Below are 11,892 nucleotides of genomic sequence, written 5' to 3'. Positions count from 1 at the left end.
GAGCGGGATTGGGCCACATATTTAAGTGACCAACTCGCCGAGTCGGAAGAGTGACTCGACGAGTTGGAGCTGGAGGGTGAAACCCTAATCCCCGGGGTTTTGCACCCTATTTAAAGGATCCTTTGCCCCCTTAGCCTTCCCTTACAACCGCTGTGAGTCCAGAAACCCTAAATCTCCATTTTCTCTCCATACTTGTGTTTTTAAGCTTGAAAGGTGGATCTTAGTGAGGAAAGGCTTGAAGATCAAGAAGCTTTGAGCAAGGAACAATTGGGGATCTGAAGTCTACCTCAGTTTATCATCATTTGAAGGTATCAAGTCATCACCTTGAGCCTCTTCTAGCTAGATCCCTTTTATATTTGAGTTTTGGGACCATTTTAGGCATTTGGTGTTGCATTTCGAGTGATGAACCAAGATCTGAAGCTGTAACTTCAGATCTAGGCTCATCTTGGCTCTTATCATCATAAAGTCTCAGTCTTTAGCATGTTGGTGAAGCTCTTTTGCCTAGAACCTCTTCTTTAGCTTGATTTAAGTCATTAGCACCTTGCATGCACGTAAAGTTTGCAACTTTATGTGATAAATATGCCCCAGGAGCTTGGATCTGCAGTATGGAGCCTTAGCCTGGCTTAAAAAGCATCTGTATGGATGAAGGATTGAAGGGACTCGGCGAGTCATACAAACGACTCAGCGAGTCTGATGAAGATTGCCTTAGGCTCGACGTGTCAGACGAGTGACTCGACGAGTTGGAAAGTTATGCAAGGAACTCGGCGAGTAGATAAGGGTACGCGACGAGTTGAGGTCAACATGGATTGTTGACCGTGACAGTTGACTTTGACTTTGACCAAGGGTTGACCAGTTGACTTCTGAGGGTATTTTGGTAAGTTGAATATTGACAACAAAGGACATTGGTGAATATAGGTGTTGGAGTTGGAGCTACATCTGGAGGAGTTTGGCACTACCTTCCGAGCTACTTGCGAGTTGAGTTATCCTCACTAAACTCCAGGGTCTAAGGCACCAAGGCCGACCCTTTATATTGTTATCTGGTTATGTTATGCTTGTATGATCTGTTAGAACGGTATCCTAGAGGGTAGGATAATATTATAATGTATGTGGTATGACCTGTTAGACCAGTATGCTAGAGGGTAGGATAATATTATATGATATGTGGTATGATCTGTTAGATCGGCATCCTGGTAGATAGGATTGTGTCATGTGATATGTGGTATGATCCGTTAGATCAAATATTGTCTATAGACTATTATGAGATTATCTGTTATATGTGCACATGTTCGTTTAGCGGTTGAGGTTTATCTGCTTTGTGTAGAGGCCAAAAGACCTAGGCATTCCAACCTGTAGGTTGTGCGCCGTGAGTATTCCATCCCGAGGATGATTGGACTCATAGTATGTGGGTATTCCAACCTGTTGGTTGTGGGCCTAGGGTATTCCATCCCGAGGATGATTGGACCCATAGTTTGACATTCCAACCGGATGGTTGAGGGCCTGGGGTATTCCAACCCGATGGTTGACTGGATCCATAGTATGTTGTTTATGATTATATGTGTATTATTGTGATATGGTTATTTTGGGGGAACTCACTAAGCTTTCAGGCTTATAGTTTCAGTTTATTGTTTTAGGTACATCAAGGGATCGCGACAAGGCAAATGCGTGATCGTACAACTCTTCACTTTTTATGACTTTGTTTATGGGATACTTTGATATGACACATTTTGAAAACAAGTTTTTGTAATGGTTAATGGTTTTGGAAAAGTTTTAAAAGTTTTAAATAGGGATTGTTTCTGTAATATTATGGAACATAGAGACGAATTATGTAGTTTTCTTATTAGACAGAGACCATGTTTTTTATTTTTTAAAACATAAAGACCGTATTTGTAATTTTAGGAACTATTTCTATACTTTTATAAATGTATGGACCTTTTCTGTAAGTTTACTATTAGCCAGAGACCATTTTTATAATCTATAAAATATAAGGACCAACTTTGTAATTTTCGTATGAAAGCACTCAAAGCAGGGATAGTTTATGTAAACTTGACACAGGTGTATAAAGTTACATAAACAATACTTGATGGACTGAAATTGTAACTCATACATAAACTAGAAATTAGTACCTCCATTGAACTCTTTCCCCCAGAAACGCACACTATTACACATTGCTGGGAACTTCAAATTGGAACTCAGAAAACCAGTTTTTATGATTTTCTGTATAAATCCTTAGTGGGTATTTCTTCAATTATTCTGGAAAAAACTGTTCTTTACTCGCATTCATCATCGATTCATCGGGTAACTTCAGCTACTTACTCATACCTCAGTAGGATTTTCTTTTTCGAATTTATGTCGTCAATCTATTTGGGTATTCTCTGAATATGCATTGTTTGATCGTGTTATTATGCTTGTTTAATGTCAATCAGAAATTAATCAATCTTTTCAGGAATACATTTGAGTTCAATAGTCAGTTTTACCCTTGGGGTAATTTTTAAACATAAGCTGTGAATCTATAAGTCCGAATCCGAAATATGATTTGATGAGAATCTGAGAATCGGAACTTCCAATTTTTCAAGATTCGCATGTGATTTGTTGTCTAATCGCGTTGAAAAAACAGTATGAATATGTTGACTTATGAATTTTGACCCATGAATATGAGATTGGGGTTCTTGACCAGGTGCATAGATTTTTATATTTTCTGCATTGTCATTTGAAGTTGCAATCATCAGCTTATCCAATGGTAGAGTGAAATTACTTATATAACCTTATGTATCTGTTATTTCCGTTGATAGTCAGAATTTAACACTACCTTTTTCTTTTGTTCCAACATATTATCTGAATCTAATTATTCAATTTCACATTAATCCATTTCTAGTAATACCTCTTATTTGTCAAATATTATTTATCATAGGTCGAACTATTAATCAGCAACATGGCATACATAACAAGCTCCACAGAAGTGTACTTGATGCAGTTAATTACGTAAACGCCCATGGAAACCGGACGCCCTTTACAAAGATTATGTCGAATTCAAATCCAGAGACTGCTTATTTTGATCATAAGCCTTGTGGTTGTTCTCATAGTTCTAGCTCAATTACTCGCGTTCCCATATAAAAACGACACATCCATTCTATCCCCTGTCACCAAGGGTATTTTGGTCCACAAAGTGTCTATTTACAATAACACCTCTATTACACACGAGGGAGTAGTTCTAAATGAGTCGAAAAGAGAAGAAGGGTGCAAAGGGTATGATTGTAATTCCGAATCCTTAGTCTCAAAAATTGTAGCCAAAGTAAATGATTTGGGTCAAAATGTTACCATTCCTTCACAACCAACACGACTTTCTTACATGATTTCGGTTCTTGAATCGGTTCGTTTCAATGTAGGGACTCACTCATTATTATGTTTTTGTTTTCCAAATTTTTGTGTTTTGACTTAAAATATATTTTTTGCTTATGATAGAAAGCCAAGGTGCTATATAAGTCCTAACTTTCTCATTCATTTTTAAACATCATTTATCCAGACAACACTTAATGAGAAAAATAAGGAAAAGTTGTCGTCAGTTCATGAGCGACAACTTCAACATGCACGCATGCAAATTGAAAAGGGGCACACATTAGCAAGCACCGGTGGACTTCATGCGTCTCTTTATCGCAATGTTTCACGGTTTTTAAGGTGAAATTGTATGCTTGTATATTGATAAAAAGAGTAAATTTACATTGTAGTTTCCTACAATTTGCCTTTATTTTTATGTATTAGTTATGTGATCAAAATTTGTCGAACACTCTACTATCAAAAGGGATTATTACAACTTCAATTAGCAAATAATCTTGTTTTCTTGATCACAGGAGTTACAAATTGATGGAAGACACTTTGAAAGTTTACATCTACAAGGAAGGAAAGAAACCAATATATCATGATCCAAAATTAAGAGGAATCTACGCTTCAGAAGGATGGTTTATGAAACTAATGGAGAAAAATAGACACTTTGTTGTGAAAGATCCCAAAAAAGCACACTTATTTTATCTACCATTTAGTTCACTAAAGCTAAGACTTACATCTCAAGAGCATACTCCTCAGAGTCGTAAAAATTTGGAACTATATTTAAAAAATTACACCACTTTAATCTCCCGAAAATACCCTTTCTGGAACAGAACTAATGGAGCCGACCACTTTCTTGTTGCTTGTCATGATTGGGTATGTTTTACTTTTTGTATCATAGCTGTTGTTTCATTTTTACTTAATGGACTTAATCTGATAAACTGTCACTTAACATAGAAAAAACGACTTAATACAGAAAGTCAGAGAAACGAGGCTTTCCCCCATTAACCCTAAATTTATGTCATGTAGCTTGAATTTCCTAATTACTAAGATTGATGAATCTTTTTATTTAATAAAGAATTTATAATGCTATAGGCAATGAAGCTAACGAAAGATGATATGGGAAACTGCATAAGATCACTTTGCAACTCAAATCTCGCCGGAGGGTTTAAGATTGGAAAAGACACGACACTTCCGGCGACTTACATCCGTACATCAGAAGATCCGGTGAAAGATCTTGGTGGAAAGCTGCCATCCGAAAGACCAATTCTTGCATTTTTCGCCGGAGGAATGCACGGAAACCTCCGGCCAATTTTGCTCCGGCAATGGCACGATAAAGAACCCGACATGAAAATCTTTGGGCCAATGGCTCGTGATGTTGAAAGTAAAGCTAAATACCGAATGTATATGAAGAGTAGCAAATATTGTATTTGTGCTCGTGGGTATGAGGTGTTTACACCACGGATTGTGGAAGCGGTTTACTATGAGTGTGTTCCCGTGATTATATCGGATGATTATGTCCCGCCTTTTTTTGAGTTTTTGGATTGGGAGGGGTTTTCGGTGTTTGTTTTGGAGAAAGATGTTGGAAATTTGAGTCGAATTCTAAGGGCGATTTCGGATGAAAAGTATCAGGAGATGTGGGAGAGAGTGAAGATGGTGCAACAACATTTTATTTGGCATAAGACGCCTGTGAAATTTGATTTGTTTCATATGATTCTTCACTCGATTTGGACTAATAGAGTTTACAGGACATGATAGACTGCACTGTGTTTGACATACAATAAATTGAAACCAAGACTGCTTTCAGTAATTTTTTTTGTCTCATATGAAAAGGTGAGACAAGAACTTGCTAAACAGTAGGTAGCTTGTCTAGTACTGTCCAATATCGTCTTTTCCAGTGTTGTATGTAATGTTTGTATATTTTTTATTAGTCAAAATGGTTGAAAACGTCATTGTATATAACTTTGGTAAATAATTGCATTGAAATCAAGGTTTTTTTGTTTATTATCGACAATTGAATTTTTTAATCGTTTTTTATATGAATATGATTGGAAACGGACAAGCCCATATTTACTCAAAAAAAAAAAAAAAAGAATATAATATAATATGAATGTTGAAATATTTGGACCGACAATTTGACCTGTTGAAAAATAACGACCAAAAATTGCTTAAAATTTGGGGAATTTCGAGGAGTTAAGGACCCAAAATTGATATTTTCTCTTGGAAATTGAGTCTCCATGGATCGAAGTGAACGATTTCTTCAATGTCCCATTTTTAATCCAGTCGGATTTACAGTCGGATGAATGTAATGTGAGAATCTGTATGTATGCTGATGGGTAGTTCGATCAATTCCAGTGAAAGTTTTTGAAATAGGTATCTAATAAGGATCGATTTCAACTGTCTGAGGCTGTAATAAGTGATTTTTCTCACTGATTTCACTACTTCTTTGTATAATCTCTGGGCAAGACATTCAGGTATGAAGAAATACCGAATGCCATTTCACTTTGTTCATCAAATAGAGAAGAGACGATGGCTTTTAGTATTGGTTTTAGTAGCTGCAATCCATTTGTTTTGTCAAACCCTAATGCTTCCTTATGGAACTGCTCTTCTATCTCTCCTACCTGGTCACAACAACACTTCGTATTTCATATCACAGTTTAGTACTCTTAAGCACGAATTACAAGAAGACAACCTTGAATTCGAAGAAGACATAGAATTAGGCGAAGTTTTCATGGAGGAAAGTAGTGATACCAGTGCTCAAAATCAGCTTGAAAATGATCGATTTGTGCTTGGAGATCTTGGTGAATCAAGGCATGAACTACTGTCAGTAGACCTAATTACAAATCTTCCAGATACAGTTTCTGTAAATAATAGTATTTCTAAAAATGAAGTAAAAACGAAGATCATGGAGGTTAAATCTGTACCTGGATTAAAAGCTCAAATTCTTCCAATCAATGAGAAGTACGCTTTGTTCCAAAGTGATGATAGAAAGCAAATGAAGTGTTTGATGCCACCAAAATCAGTCATGTACAACGATCAAATGAACCGTTTGTTACTTCGTCATCGCACTTCCTCTCGAGCCATGGTATGAATGTCAAGTTTCTTGATCAATCTCTTTTGCAAATTCATCTCCTTTTCATGGTGTAATCGGCTTTTCAAACCAAATTGTTTTTGCAGAGGCCACGATGGTCTTCACCACGTGATCGAGAAATTCTTGCTTCAAAGATACAAATTACCAAAGCACCCTCCCAAATAGGGGATCAAGAACTTTATGCTCCTGTTTTTCGTAATGTATCCATGTTTAAGAGGTTAAAAATTAAAACCCTAATCTCAATTTGTGATTGAAAAGACTCGAGTCCCTTTTGCCTTTGCATTATTTGATTTGTTACATTCACAGGAGCTATGAACTCATGGAACGTACACTTAAAGTATACGTATACAAAGATGGAGAAAAACCAATCTTTCATCAACCGATTCTTAAAGGGTTATATGCCTCCGAGGGGTGGTTTATGAAACTTATGGAGGGTAGTAAGCGATTTGTTGTTAAAGATCCTCGAAAAGCTCACTTGTTTTATATGCCATTTAGCGCACGAATGCTAGAACATACATTATATGTCCGTAACTCTCATAATCGGACAAATTTACGACAATTTTTGAAGAATTATGCGGAAAAAATCGCTGCTAAATACCCTTTTTGGAATCGAACCGGTGGAGCCGATCATTTTCTTGTTGCTTGCCATGATTGGGTAAATCTCTTAAGCTATGTTTGTTAACCTAACTAGATCATGACAAATTTTCTAAAACTATTTTCAATGATGAATAAGAGAAGGGATTCTCGTCTTTTACATAGAGTCATGTTCCACCTTTTTGATAGAATGAAAATTTGCAGTTTTTGTCCCCTTGACATAGTATAAATCTAGTTTATTAAGGCATTATAGAGTCAATTTCAATGATGATAATGAAGGATATTATCGTCTTTTACACATACAAGAGATCACATCATACTCCTTTCCCATCATGTTCCATCTTTTCAAGTAGACAACACAATGCAATTAAATCACATCTTAGTCATTTCCCATCATGTTCCATCTTTTCAAGTAGGACATTGCAACTTTTTATGGTTATTTTCAAAATGAGAAAGACTTTTTTGTCTTTTCCACTGACAACAGATGTAGAGCAATTTTTGTTCTTACTTTTTTTTGGTAAGACAAAAAGTGTCTCGGCGACATTAGTACCAATCTAGTTCATGTCAAACGCAGTACAAGATTGTCCTTTTTGATATGCGTTACATTGTAGGCTCCATACGAAACAAGACACCACATGGAACACTGCATGAAAGCACTCTGCAACGCCGACGTGACCACCGGATTCAAAATCGGCCGTGACGTCTCCCTGCCCGAATGCTACGTCCGGTCCGCCCGAAACCCACTCCGGGATCTTGGTGGGAAGCCACCTTCGGATCGCCATATCCTTGCATTCTACGCGGGAAACATCCATGGGTATTTACGTAAAATCCTCCTCGAGTATTGGAACAACAAAGACCCCGATATGAAAATCTTGGGCCCCATGCCGCCCGGGGTAGCTAGCAAGATGACCTACATTGAATATATGAAGGGCAGCAAGTATTGCATCTGCCCGAAAGGGTACGAGGTGAACAGCCCGCGGGTAGTTGAGGCGATATTTTACGAATGTGTCCCCGTGATTATTTCGGACAATTTTGTCCCCCCGTTTTTCGAGGTGTTAAATTGGGACGGGTTTTCGGTTATTATTGCTGAAAAGAATATTCCCGATTTGAAGAATATACTCATGGAAATTTCTGATGAAAGGTATCGGGAATTACAGTTTGGAGTTAGGAAAGTTCAGAGGCATTTTTTATGGCATGTGAAGCCTGTTAAATATGATTTATTTCATATGATATTGCATTCGATTTGGTACAATAGGGTTTTTCAAATTAAGCCTAGATAAGAGGTATTTTGGTATGTGAAGGTATGCTTTGTGGGGTTGTACTTTGTGTTTTGATTGGTGTATGTTAACACTGTTCATGTTGTGAATATTTTGTATGTTGTACGAGTGCAGGATTGTAATTTGAGAGAAAGAAAACCATAAGTAGTCTCCTTAACAGTTCTCAACAGAAAGTCTTAAACTTCACATGCTTCTCAAACTAGCCACACGTTTTGTAGTGGTCGAACCTTGCAAAATATGTGGCCACTGCGAAATAAATTTTTTACATTACATGTTGTCGTTTTGACTTTTTCTATATTTTGCATAATTAATTGTGAAATGGGCCCCAATGCAAAAAGAGTCCTGCTACGCCTCATTGTAAAATAGCCCGTTGGGGCCCAATGCAATATTGGCTAAAAGGTGTGGTTTAGACTTTAGATAAAAAAAAATTCTCATTAGTTATAAAATAAGAAAGTTAAATTAAAGAACAAATGAAATTGTACAGAATTTTATTACATTATTTATGGTAAAAAGAACTTTACGATACATAATAACTATTATTTATACTAAAAAAAGAAGATGAAAGGTGATGTAAGTTATGAATGCTTATTATAGAGGTGCATAACTATATTCATAAAACTCATAATAATGTTTGTTATAATGTCCACTAATTATGGAGAGTGATCAGGGAATATGAGGAATCCAATAGTCATTCACTAAATAATTAGTGGACATTATAACAAACATTATTATGAGGAAAGAGAGTACGTCATGCGTACGTGTGTACGCTTAGTATACTAGGGCGCACCTTAGTACGCGGGGCGTACGTCTATGTATGCGGGGCATACTCATAAGACATTGAAAACCCTAATTTTTAGGGTTGAGACCTATATAACCCCCTTTATTACCTCATTTCCCTCACCCTTTCAGCCTCCACCCTCTTTGATTCGATTTTGCAAGCCCTAGTCCTTGTGGGTGTTGAGCTTGAGTGTGTAAGTGTGTGTGTGTGTGTGTTCTTAATGTTGAAGAAAGAATAAAGGATTATTTGAGAAGCTTTGGTGTGGGATTCAAGCTGGTAGATCTGAGATCTTCATTTCTTTGGGAAGCTCCATAAGGTATAAAGTCTCAAACTTTACTTTTATTCCTTAAAGATCTAGCCATATGGATTTTTATGACTTTTGTTCCCTTTTCTTGGACTTAATGAGTAAATGCTACTCTAAGACCAAAGGAGCTATCTTTTCAGAAGATTTGAGTTGTGTTAAGTCATAAAAATGCTTTCTTGACTCATTTAGTACTTGCATGGAACGTGTGGAGGTCCTTAATGGTTAAGACCAAATAGAAAGTTAGTTTTAGGTCTTAATGATGCATGGATATCTATAAAGTTGGAAACTTTATGGTTAAGAGCACCTTCTTGGACTTGGATCTGGTTATTGGACGTTTGGTCTGAATGTAATAAGCCCTTATTTGAAGTTTTGCATGGCCACTATGTACGTTGGGCTTACTAGGGCATACGTTAAGCGTAGGTGGTCAGCAGCTCATTTTTGGTCAAGGCAGAGTACGTTAAGCGTATAGTTGGGTACACCCCACGTACTTAGTCTGTTGGGTTTTGGAGTTTGGGATTCAAGTTTATGCTACCTTTTTTGGCTTATATGATTGGGCCCTTTTTGGACCATTTGAGTATTGGTGTTTTGGGCTAAGTGAAGAGTTGGACTTTAGGGTAAGGCCCAAGTAGGATTTGGGCCCAATTTGGAAAATTAGGCCGATTATGGGCCTTGAGTGATTGCTTAGTTTTAGGCCTTTTGGATCAAGATTTGGGCCTAGGTCTTAGCCGAACTAAGGAAAGGGTAAAGTGGCCTTTTGCCCTAATGATGGACTATTAGCCTTGGTTGTAATCCAATTATTAATTGAATGATAATTTTGTTATGATAGCACGGGGATTTTATGAGCCAGCAGCCGAAGACTTTCAATGTAATTTAGCAATGTGATGTGATTTTTCCTCACCATACTTACGAATCGAAGGCACCAAGGTCAGCCCATTGGTTTGATAACTTGATATTTATTGATATGCTGAGTATGGAATATATATGCATGCTAGTTTTGATATGTTAGTCTGGTAGATCTGTAGGACTACCTGTGATACTGTCTGTTTATCTCTATATGTTATTATCTATTATATGTCGACATATTGTGTGGGTTGGGTTGAGGTTGTAACGCCCTGTTCTAAAATATTCGTTTATGGAATTTCAGAGGCCAAGGCCAGGGGCGTTTTAGTCCTTTATTAAATTTTGAGTTATTATTCGAGAAGTTTTCGAGTCGGGTTGTGTTGTTAGAAACGTAGGGTTTCTCGTCACCTTTCTGTGGACATAAAGTTCGACGGAAACGGATCAAGAATAAAGAAGTTACAATACTTTGAAGATATTGACAATAATGGCCCTTAATGGAAAAATTGGCAAGGCAGCCCCTTTTGCACGCATGTAGTGCATGTGTGTTTTGCTGGGTACGCCCATCGTAAGGCTGGTGTACGCCCAGCGTAGAAGAGCAAGTGGTCGCGGGTGTTCAAGGCGTACGCCCAACGTACGCTTAGAGTCTCAAAACCCTAATTTTTGGGTTAAGCACTATATAAAGGACATTATGGTTCCAACCCTAGCCCCCATATCAGCATCCCCAACCTCAGAAGAAACCCTAGAATGTCCCTACCTTCATTTTATGAGACCTTGACCTTGGAGAACCTATTTTGGTGGATTAAAGCTTGGAAGTAATAAGAAGAAGGTTGGCAAGGAGGAACCTTTGAAGCTAGAGCTTGTAGATCTGGGATAAGTGCTTCATTTCGGACCTCTGGAAGGTAAAAAGTCTTGAGCTTGATGATTAACCTCTTAGATCTCCTTAGTACAAGTTTATGGACCTTTTTGGTCCCAAGATTGGGACTTTATGACTTAAGCCCATTTCTAGGACCAGGGTTGCCTCCCTTAGAGTCATATGAGTCCCATAAGCAGTAAAGTTCCGATCTTTATGGTCCAAATGAGTTCATGCATGAGTTAAGACCTTCTTTCATGGAATTAGAACATGGGTTTTGGAGTTGGTACTTATGTAAGTGATGGAAGCCATAAAGTAAGCAACTTTATGGATTAGGGCATGGAATAAGACCTAGATCTAAGTTTATGGCTCTTGAGTCAGAGTATTAAGCACTTAATGGAAAGTGTCTTAACAGAATGAGTACGCCGAGCGTAATTGCAGGTACACCCCGCGTACTCTCTAGCAGGCCAGTACACTAAGCGTACATTAGAGTACGCCCCGCGTAACGTAGTCAATTGGGCTTATTGCATTTTGGGCCTCAGTGTGGGCTGAGTTGAGACTTAGGGTCCTTGGGCCTTATTGGGCCATCAGAATTCAGTTGCTAAGGACCAAGGATTTAGCATTGGGCTTGAGTAAGGTCCAATAAAGGGCTTTGGGCCAATGGAGCAAATTAGGCCATTAGTGGGCCTTTAGTGGGGCCATGGATGGGCTTAGAAGAAATTGAGGGTTTTTGGGCAATGTTGTGACCCATGCCATAACAGGGGTAAAATGGTCATTTTACCCATAGGAGAATCCCTATTCTGATTTAGTATTTTATTTTCCATGATAGTTGGGAAGCAG

The 11,892-nt window shown here is 37.8% G+C and overlaps 2 protein-coding genes across 4 annotated transcripts; both read left to right on the top strand.

The window, feature by feature from the left end:
* The first annotated feature begins 2,125 nt into the window (after positions 1 to 2,125).
* LOC111888500 (probable glycosyltransferase At5g03795) lies at positions 2,126 to 5,332 on the top strand. 3 transcript variants are annotated; one of them, XM_023884664.3, is made up of 5 exons: positions 2,158 to 2,295; positions 2,909 to 3,379; positions 3,521 to 3,672; positions 3,846 to 4,194; positions 4,414 to 5,332. In XM_023884664.3, exons 2-5 carry the CDS (start codon positions 2,990 to 2,992, stop codon positions 5,071 to 5,073), a joined length of 1,551 nt encoding a protein of 516 aa, XP_023740432.1. In that variant the 5' UTR covers positions 2,158 to 2,295; positions 2,909 to 2,989; the 3' UTR covers positions 5,074 to 5,332. The 3 variants fall into 3 exon arrangements, with proteins under 3 accessions (XP_042751362.1, XP_023740432.1, XP_023740433.1); XM_042895428.2 differs by lacking the exon at positions 2,909 to 3,379 and having other exon boundaries at positions 2,126 to 2,295; XM_023884665.3 differs by lacking the exon at positions 2,158 to 2,295 and having other exon boundaries at positions 3,105 to 3,243.
* A 462-nt stretch (positions 5,333 to 5,794) lies between these two features.
* LOC111888499 (probable glycosyltransferase At3g07620) lies at positions 5,795 to 8,371 on the top strand. Its single transcript, XM_023884663.3, has 4 exons — positions 5,795 to 6,403; positions 6,496 to 6,626; positions 6,716 to 7,064; positions 7,615 to 8,371. Exons 1-4 carry the CDS (start codon positions 5,795 to 5,797, stop codon positions 8,281 to 8,283), a joined length of 1,758 nt encoding a protein of 585 aa, XP_023740431.1. The 3' UTR covers positions 8,284 to 8,371.
* Positions 8,372 to 11,892: the final 3,521 nt, after the last annotated feature.

Source organism: Lactuca sativa, chromosome 5 (genome assembly GCF_002870075.4).
Source record: "Lactuca sativa cultivar Salinas chromosome 5, Lsat_Salinas_v11, whole genome shotgun sequence".
In the NCBI taxonomy this organism is placed as follows: Eukaryota; Viridiplantae; Streptophyta; class Magnoliopsida; order Asterales; family Asteraceae; genus Lactuca; species Lactuca sativa.
This window is presented reverse-complemented; position numbering and strand designations above follow the sequence as displayed.